The sequence below is a fragment of the Saccopteryx bilineata genome, chromosome 6 (genome assembly GCF_036850765.1).
Source record: "Saccopteryx bilineata isolate mSacBil1 chromosome 6, mSacBil1_pri_phased_curated, whole genome shotgun sequence".
Lineage (NCBI taxonomy): Eukaryota > Metazoa > Chordata > Mammalia > Chiroptera > Emballonuridae > Saccopteryx > Saccopteryx bilineata.
The window spans coordinates 100,347,776-100,371,634 of NC_089495.1; the positions used below are offsets into that span (position 1 = coordinate 100,347,776).

General features: G+C 39.6%; 1 protein-coding gene across 7 annotated transcripts in view; it reads right to left on the bottom strand.

The window, feature by feature from the left end:
* Window positions 1-417: 417 nt before the first annotated feature.
* MTRF1 (mitochondrial translation release factor 1) overlaps window positions 418-23,859 on the bottom strand; it is a 45,657-nt gene continuing 22,215 nt past the window's right edge. For 4 of the 7 annotated variants that reach the window (XM_066234845.1, XM_066234843.1, XM_066234844.1 and 1 more), the window contains 4 exons: window positions 22,616-22,733; window positions 12,557-12,693; window positions 8,466-8,564; window positions 418-653 (listed from right to left, as the gene is read on the bottom strand). In XM_066234845.1, coding sequence (XP_066090942.1) covers window positions 537-653; window positions 8,466-8,564; window positions 12,557-12,693; window positions 22,616-22,733 — 471 coding nt within the window. In that variant the 3' untranslated portion in view covers window positions 418-536. Of the gene's footprint in view, window positions 685-8,465; window positions 8,565-12,556; window positions 12,694-22,615; window positions 22,734-23,859 lie in introns of all 7 variants that reach the window. The other 3 variants (XM_066234846.1, XM_066234848.1, XM_066234849.1) reach the window with 3 other exon arrangements.

A 23,859-nucleotide genomic window follows, 5' to 3' on the forward strand; every position in this document is an offset into this window, starting at 1 on the left:
CAACAAAATGGTGGGATCTTGATAACATTATACGGAGTGAAATAAGTAAATCAGAAAAAAACAAGAACTGCAGGATTCCACACATTGGTGGGACATAAAAACGAGACTAAGAAAAAAAAAAAAAAGAGAATAAGTGACCTGTGTGAAATCACCTAATTCTTAAGACCTTATTTCTCCCTTCAATGATGCCTTGCTTGTTTTCTACTTGAAGGACTGGATTGTTTACAGGAAACCTAAAATAAACGCTTGGGTTATGAAATGTGACTTAAGCCCTGACTGGACAGCTCCAGACTGCCGACCTGGAGCATGGAGGACGCCAGTGTAATTTCCTGCTCAGGGCACACAGAGGAGCAGCTCGATGTTCCCCTCTCTCTCTCTCCCTGCCAATCTCTCTCTTGAAAAATAAAATGGACTTAATTCATTAAAAAATACAATTTTTTATTTTCAGCTGTACTTCATGAACATTTGCAAAGATTTCCATGTCAGTTGGCTTCTTGACATAGGTCCATTTCATTTATGTAATAATAAATAATAAATCAGCAGTTTGTTGATTTTAGGTTTTCATCCAAAAATTCAATAATGGCTTCTTCGTCTGCTGACTGAAGCAGCCTTTGAATGAGCTGATCCAGGCACTTCTCCCCACATAAAAATTTCTGGTAAAAGAGAGTTACGAAAATCTGATTACTAGAAATAAAGGAGAAATAAAGCAAAGAATTAAGTATATTTGTTTCATTTCTTTGCAACAGTCATTATTTAATAGCCACAAAGGATTACTAATCTGCAATATAATGAATATAATTGATAATTTGGGAGAATGCTCATTATTATTGACTCATTCTTCACAACTTTTATTTATTTTTTACTGAAAGGTAGCAATTTAAGCCCTAGGTGTAACATGATTAACAGTAAATGTCTTAAATAGTGGTTTACAAAGAAATTTATACTTCTTATATCACCAAATTTTTCCATGTTATAAAAGTCCTTAAGTAATAGATGAAAAATGTTTAAATTAATTAGTATAGTTTTTTATGTAAAAAGTGAATCCAAAAGAGAAAATGGGATTATACTCTATTGTAAATTATTTAAAAATCAACCTGATTGGATTTGGATTTTTCAATACCTTTGGAGACAATTAAACAGAAATCTGAATTAACTTTTGAAATTTACTACTTCCTTCTCTTTAAAATTCTTCTCTGCTTGACTTTTCTGACAACACAGTTCTCTGTTCTCAAACCACCTTTGGGAGAATATGTTTGCTGAATCCTTTCTCCTCTTGTACCCTAGAAAAATAAGGCTTTTATCCTTGTCCTGAAAATTCCACCCTTTTCATTCATATCACATTATTTCACAAGGGCAAACAACCTGAAATGCCTTAACGCCCCAGCTAACGGGCAGACTGCGCCTTGCCATTCTGCCTTGCCAAATACTCTGGGCCTGGCTCAGCTTAAGCCTCTCCAGAACATTCCAGCTCACACTTTTCATGCCAACTCTCCAAATTTGAATTACTTAATCCATAAGTGGTTCACAATAATTCTGCCTTTTTCTTAAATTGGAAATGTAGTAGTTTTAAAATCTAGAAGTCCTGTGTAATAGAAAAATATTTATGCTGGAATATTTAGGGGGGCAAGTGTTTTGAGATCTGCAACATGCTTTCAATGGTTCAACCATAACAGAGGGGTGTGTGTGTGTGTGTGTGTGTGTGTGTGTGTGTGTGTATGGTATATATAGGGAAAGACAAGGTGGAGGAGGAAGAAAAGGCAACATAGCAAAATTTTAACTATGTGGGTATAGGTATAGGTTGCATATTGAACCAGTCTTTAAAAAATTGCTTGAAAAGTTCAAAATAAAAGGTTTTCAAGTTTTTTCTATGTTAACCTCCAAATAATTCTACTAAATGAAAACTGTATGTTAGACCTCCCTATAGTCCTCCATAAAGATAGTCTGAGAGTTGACTAAAATGATGACTCTAAGTACTTTCCTGTGCTTTAGAAGTTTTGTTCATTAGAGTTGTTGGGATTAGTGAGTTAGCACATTCTCATATTTTAGAAATGCTCAAAATCTAAATATTGGCTTAACGGAAATACTTTAATGTCAGTGTCTAGAACACAGAACATGTAAAGTTTTGATGTTGGCATGAACTAATCTTTTAAGTAGTCTTTCTTGAATGGTCTTAATTGAATTTTAGGTTAAGTATACACACTTAAGTTATCTCTCAAGTTAAACTACAGTGGTGCCTTGACACACAAGCACTTTATTTAAATCACGTGCAATTTGAGAGACGAGCAGTCACTCGGGATTTTGCTTTAAGTCACGAGCGGGTATTTGAATCACGAGCTTCTGCCACCCTCCACTAGATAGCCTGCTCAATGTTCTGGAAGGGAGGAAGAAACAAACTTCCAAGGAAAAGTTTCTGTTGAAATGGCCTCTAAGTGAAAGTGAGGAAAGTGTGGTGAAAAAGCCAAAAGTCAGTGAAGAAAATGATGAAATTAAGCAAAGTAAAAAAATAGCAATTAAGTTTAGTGATAAAGTTACCAATCATATGTAATGCGTAAGTTAAATTTTTCAATTAATGTAGTGCTAAGTGTGTAGAGTAAGTTATGTTAGGCGATAGCGCACGAAGGGAAAAACCTCTGCCAGCATCCTCCCCCTCCGCCAGCATCTTTGCCTGACCTTGAAGGTAAATACACTTCACAAACTAGTTTATTTCTTTATATTCTCTCTTATTATGTAGATATGTGTGTGTGTTGTTATTTATAAAGTACATTTTCTTATTTAAAAGCATATAAAACAAAAAATTCGTGTGGTTTTGGGGGGCTGGAATGGATTAACTGCATTCCTGTTAATTTAAATGGGGAAATTCGATTTGACACAAGAGCAAATTGAGTCACGAGCTCGGCCATGAAACGAATTGAACTCTTGTGTCAAGGTACCACTGTATAGGGGAAAAAGAAATGCCTCATTATCATCAGCATACAGAAAAACTTTAAAATTAAACAGAAAGTAAAAGCACTACAGTAAAAATTTTAAATTAAAATTTATACTACTTTGAGCATACTATGAAAATTTCTTATAAAATTAGTGTGCCTGAAGCTCAAATTATTATAGTACATATTGCTAAGGTAGCTTCATTATTTGGAAATTATGTAACAGGGATTATCTCTTACTAATAATCGAATCACATTCACAGCTCAATTGATTAACTTGAGTGCTAAAGATAAAAAGATCAAAGATGAAGGAGTTATAGTTCCTATTTTTCAGACACTAATAATTTAGTAGGAGACCTAGGCAATACATAAACATCAGTGCAAGAAATTTAAAAATAAAGAATGGGTTTTAAAGGAGCCATTAATTTTTTTAAAAAGGTGGCATCAGGGAAGAAGAGTTCAGGAAAGAAAAAATTTGAATTAGAGCTTAAAAAGCAAATAATATTTCTGCAATAGAGAAAGGCGGAGTATTTCAGGCAAAAGAATGAGTATGAAGAAAGGTCTGGAAACAAAGTACATCTGACTCTTGAACAACATGGGTTTAAGCTGTATGGGTCCACTTATACACTGATTTTTAAAATAAATATATTGGCAAATACAATGTGTCCATAAAGTCATGGTGCACTTTTGACCGGTCACAGGAAAGCAACAAAAGACGATAGAAATGTGAAATCTGCACCAAATAAAAGGAAAACTCTCCCAGTTTCATACCTATTCAGTGCAGTTCGATGTGGGCTCACACACAGATTTTTTAGGCTTCTTATGTAGCTATCCCATATAGCCTCTACAGACTCGTCACTGACTGATGGCCTACCAGAATGGGGTTTCTCCACCAAACTGCCGGTTTCCTTCCTTATTCCACCGAGTAATGTTATTCCTATGTGGTGGCGCTTCGTTATAAACGGGCCGATATTCACGTTGCACTTTGGTCACGGATTCTAATTTAGCGAGTCACAGAACACACTGAACTTTCCTCTGTACTGTCCACATCTCGACTGGCATGGCTGTGGGCTGTTCCGCTGTATACACGGAGTTACGTCATCATCTACACATGAGCACATGCTGCCAGCTCATCCTACAGAAACTGGGAGGGTTTTCCTTTTATTTGGTGCAGATTTCACATTTCTATCATCTTTTGTTGCTTTCTTGTGACCGGTCAAAAGTGCACCATGACTTTACGGACACACTGTATATTGGAGATTTGCTACAATTTGAAAAAACTCACAGATGAACCTCATGATTTTCTTTAGCTTATATTATTATAAGAACATGGTATACAATACATATTTATATATTATGTGTTGATTGACTGTTTATGCTATCGGCAAGGATTCCAGTCAACCATAAGCTATTAGTAAAGTTTTAGGAGAGTTAATTGAAAGTTATACATGGAGCTCTGGCCAGGTAGCTCAGTTGGTGAGAGCATCATCCCATTACACAGAGGTTGCAGGTTTGATCCCCAGTCAGGCCACATAAAGGAACAGATAGGTGCTTTTTTCTCTCTCTCTCTCTCTCTCCCTCTCTCTCTAAAATCAATAAATAAAAGAATTTAATAAAAACAATTATACATGGACTTTCAACAGCACAAGGGTGGGCATCCCTAACCCTTGTGTTGTTCAAAGGTCAACTGTACATTTAAAGTCCAGGGCAAGGGGAAATTTCCAGTGAAAATGAAATACAAGGCAGGAGGTAGGCTGATGCTAAGAAATCTGCATAAGGAGTCTGAGAAACAATAAAAATACAAAACAATATATTACACGGTACTCTGTGCTTATTATCTAGAGTTAAAATACAAACAACTACAAGGAGATTCATAAGAATACTGGGTGACCTTACAGACTCCAAGGATAAGAATATACAGAGCTGCTGCCACCACCCTGGCAATGAAGCTGGGGCTCAGGAATAAATGAATATGGGGGTTCATATCATCAGGACATTTTCCATTCATTCTCAGTTTTGCTCCTTTCACTATATCAGCCTCACTCTTTTCTTACTGAAATGAAGATTGCTTTCTCCGCATGGCTGGAAATGTGGCTTCTAACCCCTTGAAAACTTCATGTATTTTAGCTTTAGCCACCTAGGGAGAGGATGACCTTCTGTGTTTCCAGTTTAAAAATCCCGGGAAGGAACTCACTGGCTAGGGCTTGTTTGGATGTCCTCCCCAAACAAATCAAGTATTGTCTGGGGTCAGGATCACGGTCATGTAAGAACATAGCAGTTCCAGCAGGAACTGTGTGGTGAACGAGAGAGAAGGTCAGGGTCTAGAATAATAAGGAGAGAGCAGAGTCCCATAAACATCCACTTTAGTTCTCCTCTATTCCTTCTATTATGCCTTACAGTGGTTGACCTGGGGTTACAACCCTTGTCACTTTTCTTGCCTCATCTACAACTATTCAGTTACTTAACTAAACAGTTCCTAAACTGGTGTCTTTACTGTCTGTCCTGTGTGCAGATTTTAATGTCTTGCAACATTTTTTTAAGCTAGAGAGACAGAGAGAGGGATAGATAGAGACAAACAGGCAGGAAAGAGAGAGATGAGAAACATCAGTTCTTTGTTGTGGCACCTTAATTGTTCATTGATTGCTTTCTCATATGTGCCTTGGTGGGCAAGGGGGGGGGCAACAGAGTGAGTGACCCCTTCCTCAAGCAAGTGACCTTGGGCTCAAGCCAGTAACCATGGCGTCATGTCTATAATCCCACGCTTAAGCTAGAGACCTTGGGGTTTCGAACCCAGGTTCTCTGTGTCCCAGTCCGGTGGTCTATTCACTGTGCCACCGCCTGGTCAGGCTTACAACACTTTTTAATGCCATTTTCAAACGTTTTCCTTTCACTTATATGAAACTTTTTTTTTCAATAGGTTGGTTAGTGTTTATTAGAGCATACCAATATGATTTTCCTTATCAATTCTGAATCTGACATGCTTGTTTGGTTAGTAATAATACATTATTATTTAGGTCAAAGTTAGATATTTTATAACTATAAAAGCCAGTCAACCTGCTTTGGTTTCATGACTGAATACTATAGTATACTGGGCACCTATGTGCCCTTCTAAAAAATATTACTGGTCATAAGAATGTCACTGTCTAATAGAAATCACCACCACTACTAGAAAAATAACTGGAAGATTATGGTGTAATTAGAACAATATGGCCAAATGTGTTTGGTATTATTGTGTTTCCTGAGGAATGGAAAGCTGTCTTCTCCTTTCGACAAGGCGATTATATTCCTGTGTAAGACAGCCTTAAATGGCTGAGAAAACAGAGGAAATGGTGTAAGAGACACAGAAATTTCTAAACATTAAAAATGAAGACACTTCCTTTGTAAAATGAGGACTTTTTGAGTACATAGTGGGACAGAATCAAGTGAAAGAAGCCGTAGGTATCACACGGCACCCGAGGAAAGGGTAAAATCCCTGTTTCCTGCTTTCCCCACACAGGCCTAGGTGAGAACTACTCCGCTCCCCCAATCAGTGGAAGCAACAGGGAAATTTTGCTGTGCTTCATCATTGATGTATTAATGTCAGTGGTCCTGGCCAGATGGGATTTAGTTAGGTTAATGTTCAAACCAAAGTGTTGTTGGGTCTTTTCCCTAACAGCAGAATTGTACTAACTCAATCTAATGAATACATGCTGAGGTACACAGAAATACAAGATGCCCTCTAGTGTTCACACCTTACATAATTCTCTCCCTTTAAGTACAGGCAAAAACTACGAATATGATAGAATATCACTCCAGTGATTAGGCTGACTTTAGGTTAAAAAAGAATATTATCCAGGTGGGCCTGACCTATACGTATAAGCCCCTAAAAAGGCCTGAGCCATTTCTGCAAGAGCTTCAAAGTGGGAGGGGCCACATAACAAGCCACTGCATGGGCACCAAGGGCAGCGCCACCTAGCTGATGGCCAGCAGGAAAATGGGGGCCTCTCTCTTATTCAAGGAAATGGAATTCTACCAACAAGCACGTGAACCTGGAAGAGGGCTCCAGGCTCTATCTAGAAAGGCACACAGCCTGGCCAACACCTTGATTCAGCTTTGTGAGATGTGGAGCAGTGAACTCGGTTCTGTTGTGCCAAGATTTCTGACCTATGGTAACCATAAGATAATAAATAGGTATTGATATAAGCTACCATGTTTGTGGTAATTTGTTAGGCAGCAACAGAAAACTGATACACATGTATATATGTATACAGTGCTGCAGAGCAGAGTTTTAGTTGACAGAGAACCGCATGTTCAACAGTGGTCCTATAAGGTTATAATGGAGCTGAAAATTTCTCTAGTGACATCATAAGGTTGTAGCCTTGTCAAGGTCATAGCACAATGAATTACTACGTTTGTGGTGATATTCCTGTCAACAAACTTACTGCACTGTCAGTCATACAATTATGTGCAGTACATCATGCTTTATAATGATAATAAACTGTTACTGGTTTATGTATTTACCGTATTATACTTTTTATACTCTTTTTACTTATTAAAAAACATGTTTGCTAGAAAACAGTATGCCGTTACACCCACATTCTTACACATCTCTTGTTTAGAATGTCTCTTTTTTTTTGGTGATAGAGACAGGCAGAGAGAAGGACAGATAGGGACAGACAGGAAGAGAAAGAGATGAGAAGCATCAATTTTTCGTTATGGCTCCTTAGTTGTTCATTGATTGTTTTCTCATTCGTGACTTGGCCCAGGGTGGGGGGAGCTACAGCAGAGCAAGTGATCCTTTGCTCAGCTCAAGCTAGTGACCTTGGGCTCAAGCCAGTGACCTTGGGCTTCAAGCCAGAGACCTCTGGGCTCATGCTAGCGATCTCTGGGCTCAAGCCAGTAACCATGGGGTCATGTCTATGATCCCATGCTCAAGCTAGTGAGCCCCACACTTGAGCCAGTTTCCCCGTGCTCAAGCCAGTGACTTCGGGGTTTCAAACCTGGGTCCTTAGCTTCCCAGTCCAATGTTCTATCTACTGCGCCACCACCTGGTCAGGCTATAGTGTCTCTTGATGGCAGCATATTTAATCTCCTGTTGTGCCTCATTTAATCTCCTGTTGTTTTATACAGTAACAAGCTGAACAGCCTTACAGCCTAGTAGCAATAGGCTATACCATATTACCAGGTGTGTAGCAGGCCATCCCATCCGGGTTTGTGTAAGTATACTCTATGATGTATGCACAATGAAGAACTAGCATGATGATGCACTTCTCAGAACTTACCCCCATGTTTAAGAGGTACACGGCTACATTTACAATATGTTAGTACATTGTGGCTGCCTAACAACGAAATTAGAATTTACAAGATAGCTGTTCCAAACTGGGACAAAGACCATGATTCTAACTAGCAAACCAATAAAAGCGCTTATATATATTAGGGTACAAATACAAACTAGCTTAATGATTTTACATTACTTGCTGATATTTTAGACATTACTCTCTAAAATCCGGCTATACTCTCTTCAAAAGTCAAAGACACATAAAGCATACTCAGTGACATTACCTTAATATCACGAACTTCATATGCTATCCTGTGGTCAGTGACTCTATCCTGGGTGAAATTGTATGTCCGAATTCTCTCTGACTGGGCTCTTGTTCCCACCTGTGTCATAATAAAAAGCAATTCATATTTTAACTTTACAATTACCTTTATTACAATGAAAAAAAGCACTTATAAATTACTTCCCTATTTTAACAGTTTATTTTCTAAAGTTATATATAAAAAGTGGCAAAGAACAAGAGTACGTAGAACTTAAATGTTTAAGACTACAGATTTTATTTTTTATTTTTATTTTTTTTGTGACAGAGAGAGAGAGAGAGAGACAGAGAGAGGGACAAATAGGGACAGACAGTAAGGGAGAGAGATGAGAAGCATCAATTCTTCATTGTGGCATCTTAGTTGTTCATTGACTGCTTTCTCATATGTGCCTTGACCAGGGGGCCACAGCAGAGTGAGTGACCCCCTGCTCAAGCCAGTGACCTTTGGCTCAAGCCAGCAACTTTTGGGCTCAAGCCAGCGACCATGGAGTCATGTCCATGATCTCATGCTCAAGACAGTGACTTTGGGCTCAAGCCAGATGAGCCTGCACTCAAGCTGGAGACATCAGGGTTTCGAACCTGGGTCCTCTGCATCCCAGTCCAATGCTCCATCCACTGTGCCACCACCTGGTCAGGCTAAGACTACAGGTTTTAAAGCTTATTTATGGAGTAAGAATTTATGCTTCTTTAGTACTTCAAATTCCAAATATATAAAACCAAATTGTCTTTCCACCCCAATCAGTTCTTCTTCCTAGTTTCTATAAATGACACCACAATGTTTCCTTTGACCCAAGAAGAAAACTGATATTCTGCAATTTAACAAACATTTCATGGGAGCTTACGCTCTGCAAGGTTTTGCTATAGACACTGAGACCACCTTCAACTCATCCTATTCTCTAATGCCCACTTCCAGTGGCTTCAAGGGTCTGTGATTACATCCTGTCCTTTCCATTTCTCCTATTGTACAAGGGCTCATTACTTCCTATAAAACCTCCGGATTAATATTCCATTTCTCTGCCTACATTGTATTGTCCTGCTTAGACTTCCTAAAGCACAGTTTTCTGATCTATTTTCTTCTCTAGTTCCTTAACTACTAAGTAGACACACCTCAATCCAGAATTCAAGGCACTTCATAATGTGGCCAGCTTCCTCAATGTTATTTCTAAAAATGATGTGTACCTTCAGAATGACATTTATTGTACCATATCATTATTATGTGTGGCTATGATCCCTGCTGAAACATCATCTCAAGGGGTGCCTTCCTTACACTCTCCTTCCCTCTTTGCCAGGCCTGGTTCCAACAACTGAAATGTGTTATCTGCCTCCTTTGAAACTCCACATACTCAGAATATTCAGGGCACACTAAAGTTTGCCTCAAGCTGTGGTTGTTTTCATCTTAATCTGTGCATCTCCCTGACCTCCTAGTATATGATTCACTTAACATTGTTCCCTTTCACTTTCTAAGATAAAAAAGACATTTCTTTCTTTAAAAACATTTTTTTTATTTTGAGAGTACATTTATTAAAGCTGGGAAAGTGAAACATGGAAGAGCCTGGGACAGAGGAGCCACAGCAGAGAGCGGGGCCGGGCTGCTCCGGCTCCTAGTTATGTGATCAGAAGGAAGTGAGTCAACACACAGCTGCTCTCGGCTCACCTGAGAGTCAGAGAAAAGGGGTTTGGGGACAAGTTCAGGGGGTTAGCCTGGGGCAAGCTGCTGCTACCCATTGCTCCCCTGTTTGCAAGTTTTGTGGGGTCTCTTAGAGGAGACAGGGAAGGCGCAGGTGTGTCCCTGGGAGTGACAGTGCGCCAAAAAAGACATTTTTGTAATTTATTTTCTAAAGTAAATAATACGAAACTAAACTCCTAAATATGGCTGATCATCAGGAGAATTTTTTTAAATTAAAGATTCCAAAGCCCAACCTCAGATATACTGAATCAGGGATTGTATATTTTTAAAATATCCCTTAGGCCATCCATTCTGTAACTAGCCAGGTTTGGAAACTACTATCCTAAAGCATCCTGGGTATCAATGCCCAGGTCTCCACCCAAATCTGTTACATCAGAATCTCTAGAGTGAGGGCTAGGCATCTGCAAAGTTCTTCAGGTGGTAAGGGTAAATTGACATAATGCCTTCCATATAAAAGCTATAGTATATATTAGCTGAAGAAAAGACTCTAAGCATTAAAAATACTTACTAAGAAAGTTCAAACCAATGAACAAGTTAATTGGAAAGCATGGCAGTCTTTTCTGGCCTGTGAAACCAGAGAACTGAAGAAGATACACACATACAATTCGAGAAGGCCAATCTAGAATACTTACTTTAAAAATTACTATGTGAAGGCCCTAGCCAGGTAGCTCAGCTGTTTATATATCATCCCGGCACACCAAGGTAGAGGTTCAAACCCCTGATCAGGGCACATACAAGAACTAACTACTGAATAAATAAGTGGAAAAACAAATTGTTGTCTCTCTCTCTCTATTCCTTCCTCTCTAAAATAAATAAATTTAGTTACTACGTGAAGTCTTGAGTGCCAAAATGCCAAATGGCAAGTAAAGCCCAATGTCTTTTATTAAATCAAATGTGGCCGATTTCATAGTGTTTATGTTATCAATTTTTGCCAAAAAGTAATGGTTTGTAAGTGAGCAGTCCTATACGCACTGATGCAGTGCCACCATCTGGGATTATCACTGAGAAGATTAATACATTAATTATCATGTTGCTTTAACTACTTGCAAATTAGAATGTGGGTAAGGGAAACCACAGGGGGCAAAAATGTGAAATGACTAGGGCATCTAGGCAAAAAGAGTAATGTTTATGCAACTGATTATCCTTATAAAGTCACAAAATCTTCCAAATTAACTGTCATATACTGCTCTGCAAATAACACAAAAGCAGCCTGATCAGGCGGTGGTACAGTAGATAGAACATCAGACTGGGATGCAGAGGACCCAAGTTCAAAACCCAGAGGTGGCTGGCTTGAGTGTGGGGTTGCTGGCTTGAGCGCGGAATCACAAACATGATCCCATGGTTGCTGGCTTGAGCCCAAAGGTCACTGACTTGAAATCCAAGGTCGCTAGCTTGAGCAAGGGGTCACTTGCTCTGCTGGAGTCTCCCAGTCAAGGCACATATGAGAAAGCAATCAATGGCCAACTAAGGTGCCTCACGAAGAATTGATGCTTCTCCTCCCTCTCTCTTTCTGCCTGTCTGTCCTTATCTGTCCCTCTTTTGCTCTATCTCTGTCTCTCTCACTAAAAAAAATAATAATAACACAAAAGCAGTTATTTCTGTATTCTACTTCCTCTTCCAACCTCTCTCAAAGACAAATCCCTTTTTTTAGAATTTAAAATCATACAATTTGTTTACCTCAAACAATGACATTTATTCATTTTGCTTAGAACTTATATATTTATATATTTGAATAGTATTGCACATGTATACAGTATTAAAGGGTATATAACTAAAAATAAATCATCTACTTCTTGTCCCTAGACTCCCCCGGTAACAATCACTGCTACCAGTTTTTGCAGTGTTATTTATTTATTTATTTTTAAAGTTTTGCTGATTCTTTTATTTATTTATTTATTTATTTTTATTATTTATTTATTTATTCATTTTAGAGAGGAAGGAGGGGGAGAGAGAGAGAAAGAAAGAGAAAGAGGGGAGGAGTAGGGAGCATCAACTCCTATATGTGCCTTGACCAGACAAGTGCTGAGTTTTGAACCGGCAACCTCAATGTTCCCAGGTCAACGCTTTATCCACTACGCCACCACAGGTCAGGCAGTGTTATTTATTTTTTTATCTCACGTAGTGTTATAATAAAAGTGTAGGTTTTTAGATAATTTTTAGTTTGTCATCCACCCATTTGCAAGCTGGCATGTCCAATTTTAGTCATAATCTGTCATCCTAAAAGCATTTAAATCATTGTTTAGTTACAAATGAGCATGTTTCCCTATGCTCTAAGTTATTTCCATTTAATCAAAAACAAACACTACATTTTCAACCTAAAATGACTTTTTGTACAGAAGTATTAAATTATTATACCAAATAAATCTTACCTGCAGTTTTCTAGCACTTTGTTGTTGACATTTGTCTTTCTCAGTAATCTGCTGGTAGAGTCTAGCTCTCAACACACGCAAAGCTATTTCTTTATTTTTTATCTGTGATCGCTCTTGTTGGCATTCCACTACAAGCCCTGAAAGATAACAAGGATCTGTAAACTGTAACCTCCGAAAGCCAAATTGAAATCAAAGTGATGTCTCGGTTCAGGTCAATAAAACTGGAAAATATCACACAGGATTAAACACACTTCAGAAACCATAACCTGCCTAGGTTACAATGGTAATGATGGTAGATGGCTATTTAGATTCTGATATCTAAAAGAGATACTGCAGATGAAAGTACTCAAAGCAGAAGCACTCGCAATCCTTTACACATACTTTCCTTCCCGGACTCTGCCTCTTTATCCCAGCTCACCCAGATACTTTTGTAAACCAAGTATCAACAAAGAGCATAATACTGTCACCATTCTCTGTGGTGCTCCAGAAGTCAGCTTTTCCCCTTATTTTTAATATTTATTTTTAAGTGAGAAGAGGGGTGATAGTGAGACAGACTCTTGTGTGCACCCTAACCCCCGTCTGGGGCTGATGCTCGAATCAATCGAGCCACTGGCTGCAGGAGGGAAAAGGGAAAGAAGGGTGAGTGGGAGGGGAAGAATCTGGCCTGTGGTGGCCCAGTGGATACGGTGTTGTTGATCTGGAGTGCTGAGGTCACTGGTTCAAAACCCCAGGCTTTGTCCGGTCAAGGCAGATATGAGAAGTAACTGCAAATTGATGCTTCCCAATCTTCCTCCCACTTCCTCTTTCTGTCTGTCTGCCTGTCTCTCACCCCTCTTTCTGAAATGAATAAATAAAATCTTAAAGAAAATTCAAATAAATAAATAAATAAATAAATAAATGTCATAAGTCTCCAAATTGGAAGCAACAAATACATGGCCTCAAAATATTTACATCTCACGCATCTTTTCTCAGGAAGCCACTTCAAGATAAGCTTCACTAAAGTGAGGGAATAAACTAAGAGAGGTGAAAGGGATCCAAGAAACAGGAGGCTCCAATACAAAACAGAAATTAGGGGAAGTTTCTGACTGTTGTTGACCAGAACCACCTCTGCAGCCCTGGACAGCATCCTGTCCAGACCGGGGCAGGATACCGAGTGCTGTCAGGTGCTGTCAAGGGCATTAGCCCTGTAAAAACCTGGGTTAATATCATTTTACAGAGCTTTTGGAAGATATAAGAAGACTCAGAGTCAACTAAACTAAGCAAATGAAAAAATAATGAGGTAATTATTAACTTTAGGAAATAAAATCATAATATATTACTTGTTGCAGCAGTTGGGGAGTGACTATACTGTGACATTCGAATAAAAGCTATAAAATATATTAATAGGCTTTAGAAATAACTTCAAAGGAACTAGTCCAGTAAACAGGTGAGCCCAGACTCCCAGGATGGCTAGGAGCTGAAGAGTCCTTGAGATAGAGAAGTCGTTAGACTCCCAGGATGGTTAGGAGCTAAGGAGTCCTTGAGATAAGGAAGTCACAAGAACTCCTAAGACAGTAAATGTAACCACATCCTAGGGGATAGATAGGGATATTTCCAGCTGGGGCTTTCAACTGTAAGACTGGTTACTAAGGCACGTGACTAGAATTTAATTTGGGGGAGCCAATTGCTAAATGCCAAATTTGCTTCTGTATGAACTGCTTGCTTGCTATGCTATAAGAACCCCTAGACTGTAGGCGCTCGGTGTGGCTCTTGTGACTACCACTTGAGTTCACCCCTGCGCAGGTTTGTTTTGTTTTGCTTTGTTTTCTTTTTCTCTTGGCCATAAAACTTCGTCTGAAACTCTCCAAACGTCTCCAGTGTTTGTTTTACCCGGCGAGTGCAACATATACCTGCTCCTTATATGAAAACAGTGATTAATTGTGTCAAAATATGAATACATTAGGAAGAGGAAAAGAAAATAGTATAAAAGCCAAAAACCTCACTACTACATTAGTCAATATATAATCTTTTAATTACTCGATCAGATCTTCCTATTAATTAGAAACATTGATATAATAACCAGAAAAGATAGAGAAAAGAGTTTAAAGTGATTGCCTCTGAGTAATAGAAATTTAGGGTCAAGGAAGGAGGTGGAGGAAGAAGTAGTCTAGGGAGCTGTTGGGGTTTTTTGTTTGTTTGTTTTTGTTTTGTTTTTTTAGAGAGAAAGAGGAATGTAGAGAGCAAGAGACAGAAACATCAATCTGTTTCTATATGCGCCCCAACCAGTGATCAAACTGGCAACCTCGGCCAGTTTGCCATTGGGACACTGCTCTAACCAACCAAGCTATCCAGCGAGGGTGGGAGCAGCTGTTTTTGCTATAGGAATTTACCATTAGGCTTTTAAAACCATATACACGCAATGTAAAAATTAATTTAAAAAGAAATTTAAGGAGGGCGGCAAGATAGCGATGGAGTAGGTGGACATACCAACTCCCACCTCCCAGAATCAAAGTGGATTACAACTTAATTTTAAGAACAATCATCTAAAAACCAACCTTGGACTAAACTAAGAGGACTCTTTAACCAAGGATCACTGAAGAAGCCACACTGAGACTGGTAGGAAAAGCGGAAATGCAGAGAGGGCTGCCCAGCTCCCAGGAGCGAATAGCAGCCCAGAGAGACTAGTGCAGCAGAAAGTGAGTTTAGCTGAGGGGATGGTCCTGGGCCCCAGGAACAAAGCCCCAGCCTGGAGCCCCAGAGCCTAGAAGAGGCGTATGGACAGTATTTAGCTGCAAAACAAGCCAGGATACTGTTTGCGAGAAAGAGACAGATTTCTCAGATCCAAGATTCTTCTTAAAGGGACCACACAGAAAACCTCTTTCACAACCACTCAGAGGCGGCTGACTGATGGGGAGAGAGGAGAGGACGGGAGTAGCAGGAAGAGAGTGTAATCTAGGGGGCACAGGGAGAAACACTTTCAGGGACAGCCACCCTAACCACTGGGCTGAGTCACTCCCCAAATCTAAAGTGAATATTTTTCCTGAAACCAGCAATACCAGCAAAGGGAAGCGGGTCACCAGCCAAACAGAAGCTCTTCTGCTGCACTCAGAGCAGAGTCGCTTAGAAGCCGGGAGCCATCAGGGATACAGTATTGAGTGCTGAGGTCAGAGCTGCATTGCCCCCCCCCCCACACACACACATACACTGCTAAGTGCTTGCTGGAGGGTAGCAGTGATGAGATGCAGAAATGCGGTCCCGCTGGCGAGGGGCAGAAGACAAGGGCTGGCGGCGACTAAGGCCCAGAGTGAGCAGAGTCCTGCCTGGTGGGGGCAGAGGCTGAGGGTGGCCACAGCGGCGGAAGGGGTGCACGAAAGTGGTCCAACACGCGGCTGCAGGCTAAGCAAGCTAGAGTGGTCCTGCCTGCAGTCCTGCACACAGAGGCAAGGCAAAGGCCGGGGAACCGGCTGAGACCTGCGGCTGACAGCAGGTGCACAGCCCCACCTGTGGGTCCGAGGCTTGCGACCCCCGCACATGAGCACAGTACCAGCAAAGGCCAGGCTGACCAAGGCTTGTAGCCCCAATGCAGAAGCACAGTCCCACCCGTGGGGGTGGGGTGGAGGAAGGGGTCCAGACAGGGCTTGCAGCTCAAACACATGAACTCAGTCCCACCCTCAGAGAGGTGCAGAAGCCTGCCAGCCAAGACTTGCAGCCAGGGCATGCGAACACAGTCCAGCCTGCAGAGGTGAGGCGGAAACCGCAGTGGGCCAGAGCCAGCAACGTCTGTGCCAGAACCCCCGAGACTGCGGCAGAGGGGGTGGCGGGCCTGCAGACAGACCACACCTAGGGAACACAGAGGCCACACCCATTGGACTCCTGTGGCCACACCCTTCTTATACACAGACAAAATGAGAAGGCAGAGAAATGCAACCCAAGTGAATCAAGAGAAATCCCCACAAAAAAATTTGAATGAGTTGGAAATAACCAAATTATTGGATGCAGAGTTTAAAATAATGATTGTTAGGATGCTCAAAGATCTTAGAGCAACAATGGATGGACATAAGGACAACCTAAATAAGGAGATAGCAAGTACAAAAAAGGATTGAAATAATAAAAAAGACTCAGTCAGAAATGACAAATATAATATCAGAAATAAAGACCACAATGGAAGGAATTAAAAACAGGATAGATGAAGCTGAGGATCAAATCAGCAATTTAGAGAACAATATAAACAAAAGCACGGAAGAGAGCAGCAGAAAGAAAAGAGGCTCAAAAAGTCTGAGGAAACTCTAAGAGAGCTCTGTGACAACATGAGAAACAATATCCACATCATAGGGGTTCCTGAAGGAGAAGAGAAAGAACAAGGGATAGAGAATCTGACTGAAGAAATCATAACTGAAAACTTCCCTAAATTGATGAAGGAAAAAGTCACACAAGTTCAAGAAGCATAGAGAGTTCCATTAAGGATGAACTCAAAAAGGCCAACACCGAGACACATCATAATTAAAATACAAAAATTAATAAGAAATAAAGAAAGAATACTAAAAGCTACTAAGAGGAAAGCAGTCAATTACCTACAAAGGAGCCCCCATAAGGATGACATCTGACTTCTCAACAGAAACTAATATTAGAGACCAGAAGGGAATGGCAAGAAATATTCAAAGTAATGCAAAACAAGAGCCTACAGCCAAGACTTCTCTATCCAATGAGGTTATCATTTAAAATTGAAGAAGAAATAAAAAGCTTCCCAGACAAAAAAAAACTGAAGGAGTTCATTACAACCAAACCAATGCTACAAGAAATGTTAAGGACCCTGCTGTAAACAGAACAAAGGGGGGGGGGTAGTGGGAAAATCTAGTAAAAGAGGAATATAGATTTAAAGAATAAAATGGCACTAAACAACTACATATCAATAATAACCTTAAGTGTAAATGGATTAAATGCTCCAATCAAAAGACATAGGGTAGCTGCGTGGATAAGAAAACAGGACCCATACATATGCTGTCTACAAGAGACACACCTCAAAACAAAAGATACACATAGACTGAAAGTAAAGGGATGGAAAAAAATTTCATTCAAATGGAAATGAAAAAAAAAAAGCTGGGTAGCAATACTTATATCTGACAAAATAGACTTTTTTTTTTTTTTTCATTTTTTTTCTGAAGCTGGAAACAGGGAGAGACAGTCAGACAGACTCCCGCATGCGCCCGACCGGGATCCACCCGGCACGCCCACCATGGGGCGACGCTCTGCCCACCAGAGGGCGATGCTCTGCCCATCCTGGGCGTCGCCATGTTGCGACCAGAGCCACTCTAGCACCTGAGGCAGAGGCCACAGAGCCATCCCCAGCGCCCGGGCCATCTTTGCTCCAATGGAGCCTTGGCTGCGGGAGGGGAGGAGAGAGACAGAGAGGAAAGCGCGGCGGAGGGGTGGAGAAGCAAATGGGCGCTTCTCCTGTGTGCCCTGGCCGGGAATCGAACCCGGGTCCTCCACACGCTAGGCCGACGCTCTACCACTGATCCAACCGGCCAGGGCCAAAATAGACTTTAAAACAAAGGCTATAGTAAGGGATAAAGAAGGTCACTACATAATGATAAAGGGAGCAATCCAAAGAAAGATATAACCATTATAAATATCTATGCACTAATATAGGAGCACTTAAATACATAAAGCAGGTTTATATGGGCATAAAGGGAGAGATCAACAGCAATACTATATCATAGTAGGGGATCGCAATACCCCATTAACATCACTGGATAGATACTGAAGAAAGAAAATTTAACAACAGACTTAAAGGACACACTACATCAACTGAATTTAATAGATATCTTCAGAACCTTTCACCCCAAAGCAGCAGAATATACATTCTTTTCAAGTGCTCATTGTACATTCTCTAGGATAGACCACATGCTAGGACACAAAATGCGTCTCAACAAATTTAAGAAGATTGAAACCATATCAAGCATCTTCTTGGATCACAATTGCATGAAACTAGAAATCAACTACAACAGAAAAACTGAAAAACACTCAAACATTTGGAAACTAAATAGCATGTTATTTAATAACAAATGGGTTAACAATGAGATCAAGGAAGAAATAAAAAATTTCCTTGAAACAAATGAAAACAAACATACAACAACTCAAAATTTATGGGACACAGCAAAAGCAATCCTGAGAGGGAAGCTTGTAACACTACAGGCAGACCTTAAGAAGCTAGAAAAAGCTCAAATAAATGATTTAACCCTGCATCTAAAAGAACTAGAAAAAGAACAGCAAGTAAAGCCCAGAGGAAGTAGAAGGAAGGAAATAATAAAGATCAGAGCAGAAATAAATGACATAGAGACTAAAAAAACAATACAGTGGATCAATGATACCAAGAGCTGGTTCTTTCAAAAGGTAAATAAGATTGATGAACCTTTAACCAGACTCACCAAGAAAAAAAGAGAGAGAACTCAAATAAATAAAATTAGAAATGAGAGAGGAGAAGTAACGACTGACATAACAGAAATACAAAGGAAAATACTATGAAGAACTGTATGCCATAAAATTAGACAACCTAGGCAAAATAGACAAATTTCTCAAAACATATAATCTTTCAAAAATCAATATAGAAGAATCAGAAAACCTAGAGATCAATTTCATCAAATGAGATAGAAAGAGTTATCAAAATACTCCCAACAAATAAAAGTCCTGGGCCAGATGGCTTTACCGGTGAATTTTACCAAATATTCAAAGAAGAACTAACTCTTATCCTTCTCAAGCTATTTCAAAAAATTCCACAGGAGGGAAGACTTCCAAACTCCTTTAATGAGGTAAGCATAATATTAATTCCAAAATCAGGCAAAGACACTGCAAAGGAAGAAAACTATAGGCCAATATCCCTGAAGAACTTAGATGCTAAAATTCTCAACAAAATATTAGCAAACCGGATCCAGCAATACATGAAAAAATCATGCATCATGATCAGGTGGGATTTATTCTAGGGAGACAAGGCTGGTACAATATCCACAAATAAATCAATGTGATTCAACACATAAACAAAAGAAAGGATAAAAATCACACGATAATATCAATAGATGCAGAAAAAGCATTTGATAAAACTCAGCACCCATTTATGATCAAAACTCTCAGCAAAGTGGGGATATAGGGATCATACTTCAACATGGTAAAGGCCATCTATGACAAACCCACAACCAACATCATAATCAATGGGCAAAAATTAAAAGAAATCCTCTTAAGATCAGGAACAAGGCAGGTGTGCCCCCTTTCACCACTCTTATTCACCATAGTTCTGGAAGTCTAGCCACAGCAATAAGAAGGGCTAAATGGCATCCAAATTGGAAAAGAAGAAGTAACACTATCATTATTTGCTGATGATACGATAATGTACACAGAGAACCCTGAAGTCTCAGTCAAAAAACTACTGGACCTGATAAATGAATTCAACAAGGCGGCAGGATATAAAATCAATACTCAGAAATCAGTGGCATTTTTATACAGCAACAATGAACTGTCTGAAAGAGAAATTAAGAAAACAATTCCCTTCACTATTGCTACAAAAAAAATAAAGTACGTAGGAGTAAATTTAACCAAAGAGGTTAAAGACTTGTACTCTGAAAATTAAAAAATATTGTTAAAGGAAATCAAGGAAGACACAAACAAATGGAAGCATATACCATGTTCATGGATAGGAAGAATAAACATCATTAAAATGTCTGTATTACCCAAAGCAATCTATAAATTCAATGCAGTTCCTATTAAAATACCAATGACATACTTCAAAGATATACAATAAATATTAAAAAAATTTATATGGAACCACAAAGAACATGAATAGCCTCAGCAATCCTGAAAAAGAAGAATAAAGTAGGGGTATCACACTTCCTGATATCAAGTTACACAACAAGGCCATTGTACTCAAAACAGCTTGGTACTGGCATAAGAACAGGCATACAGATCAATGGAACAGAACAGAGAACCCAGAAATAAACCCACACCTTTATGGACAACTGATATTTGACAAAGAAGATAAGAGCATACAATGGAGTAAAGATAGCCTCTTCAACAAATGGTGTTGGGAAAATCGAACAGGTACTTGCAAAAAAATGAAACTGGATCACCAACTTAACACCATTCACAAAAGTAAACTCAAAATAGATAAAAGACTTAAATGTACGTTGTGAAACCATAAACATCTTGGAAGAAAACATAGGCAGTAAACTCTCCGATATCTCTCATAGCAATATTTTTGCTGATTTATCCCATAGGCAAGTGAAATAAAGGACAGGATGAAAAAATGGGACTATATCAAACTAAAAAGCTTTTGCACAGCAAAAGACACCATTAAGACAGGGGTCCCCAAACTTTTTACACAGGGGGCCAGTTCACTGTCCCTCAGACTGTTGGAGGGCCGGACTATAAAAAACAACAACTATGAATAAATCCCTATGCACACTGCACATATCTTATTTTAAAGTAAAAACAAAACAAAATGGGAACAAATACAATATTTAAAATAAAGAACAAGTAAATTTAAATCAACAAACTGACCAGTATTTCAATGGGAACTATGCTTCTCTCACTGACCACCAATGAAAGAGGTGCCCCTTCCGGAAGTGCGGTGGGGGCCGGATAGATGGCCTCAGGGGGCCGCATGTGGCCCGTGGGCCGTAGTTTGGGGACCCCTGCATTAAGAAAATAAAAACACAACCCACACAATGGGAGAATATATTCGCCAATACATCTGATAAGGGGTTAATAACCAAAATTTATAAAGAAGTTGTAAAACTCAAACCAGGAAGATAAACATTCCAATCAAAAAATGGGCAAATGAAATGAATAGACACTTCTCCCAAGAGGACATACAGATGGCCAATAGGCATATGAAAAAATGTTCAACATCAATAATCATTAGGGAAATGCAAATTAAAACCACAATGAGATACCATCTCACACCTGTCAGAATGGCGCTTATTAATAAAACAACACATAGTAAGTGCTGGAGAGGGTGTGGAGAAAAGGGAATCCTCCTGCACTGCTGATGGGAATGCAGACTGGTGCAGCCACTGTGGAAAACAGTATGGAGATTCCTGAAAAAATTAAAAATGGAACTGCCCTTTGACCCATCTATCCCACTTTTAGGAATATAACCTATAAATACCAAATCATTGATTCAAAAGAAGAAATGCACCCCCATGTTTATTGCAGCATTGTTTACAATAACCAAGATCTGGAAACAGCCCAAGTGTTCATTACTGGACGAGTAGATTAAAAAGCTGTGGTACATATACACAATGGAATACTACGTGGCCATGAGGAAGAAGGAAATCTTACCTTTTGCGACAACATAGATGAACCTGGAAACTACTATGCTAAGTAAAATAAGCCAGGCAGAGAAAGAAAAATACCATATGTCTTCACTCATTTGAGGAATCCAATGAACAATGTGAACTAAGCAACGGAACAGAGGCAGAGGCAGGATCAAAGGGACCAGAGGGAAAGTGGTCAGAGGGAAAGTAGAAGAGAAATGGGATCAGAGAAGGGAAAGAGATTAATGAAATTATATATACATAACCCAGCATTATAGAGAACAGGACAGCAAATCCTAGAGGGAAGGGGGCAGGCATTGGGGGGAGGAGCCATGGGGAGGGTCGAAGGAGAATAAGGGGGTGGGGGAGATATATTCAGTGGGACAATTGAATCTATGTAAACACAAATTAAAATCATAAATAAAAAATAATTTAAAAGGTTAAAAAAAGTTTAAAAATATGAAAAATGATAGAAATATTTAAAATCACATTATGTACTATAAAACTACCTCATAATATACCACAATTACCAGTATTCGAAATAACTGCATCTACACAGCAGAGCCTAATGGAGCTAACAGTCAATCTACAACGTGACAGAACAAACAGAAGGGGAGTCTGAGCACCCTGGCGACCTCAGACCTATGACCCCAATGTTACCTTTAAAGGGTTTGTGTAAAGAACCAAAACTAGCATTGGTCTATTTCCTTCTAAACATTAGTTTTCTAAGACACGAAAGAAGGGTAAAAGTACAAAAGCAAACGGACTTCCTTACCTGTGGGGAGGTGGACAAGTCTGACAGCACTGTCAGTTGTATTAACATGCTGGCCTCCTGCTCCTTTGGCTCGAAATGTATCGACTCGCAAATCCTTGGGGTCCACTTTCACATCTACCTAGAACAAAATGTGTAATATAAATAAATTCTACATTCAACAAAAACTTTTTTTCCAATAAAAACTTCAATACCAAATTTATTCCAAAATTTTTCAAATAAACTCCTGCTTTGTGTCGTGTCATAGCCATTAGACTAAGAGGTGAAATAAACTCCCTATTTCAGTGGATGCTATTTTTTAACCTGACTTAAGATGCAATGAGAGCACTAAAACTTATGCAATCTTTCAAGTTTCATCAACCATCATCCCACAAAGCTACTTTAAATATAAAATATATATCTAAAGTTAATCCTCATTACTCCCTGATTCTGTATTTGCAAACTCACCAACCCACTAAAATGTATTTATTTTCCGAAATCAATTATTTTGATCTTTCACTGTTATTAGAAGATGTGCACAGGCCCTGGCTTGCTGGCTTAAGTGGCAGAGCATTGGCCGGCATGTAGATGTCCTGGTTTCAATTTCTGGTAGGGCACACAGGAGAAGCGACCATCTGCTTCTCCACCTCTCCTCTTCCTCCTCTCTTCACCCTCCTTCCGCAGCCATGACTCAATTGATTTGAGCCAGTTGGCCTTGGGCGCTGAGGATGGCTCAGTGCCCTCCACCTCAGGTGCTAAGGAGCAATGCCCCAGATGGGCAGAGCACTGCCCCATAGGGGTCTTGCTGGGTGGATCCTGTTGGGGTGCATGCGGGAATCTATCTCTCTGCCTCCCCTGCTCTCACTTAATAAAAAGAAAAAAGAAAAGAAGACATGCATATAACAGCAAAAAGTTCTCATTGTTCTCCATGTGCGCATTCCCAGCTGAGGATGAAAAAGGTGACCCTCTGCCTTCTTGTTTTCCTGTGACCAGAAGATGAAGACAGGATGGGGTCAGGGTTGTGTGGTGCAAGAAGCTCCAGCTCTGAGGCCAGATGAGCAGGGTATGAATCCCAACTCTGGCCTCAGGCAAGTCACTTAACATTTCTAAACCTCATTTTCTCTTTTATAAAATAAAGAAAACAGAATCTACCAGGATGGATTGTTTTTAGGATTTCACATTATAATAAATGAGACATTATATTGATATATACTTCCCCTAGGATAAATAATTCAGTATTTGCTAAATCAGTGTTCACTGTGACTTTA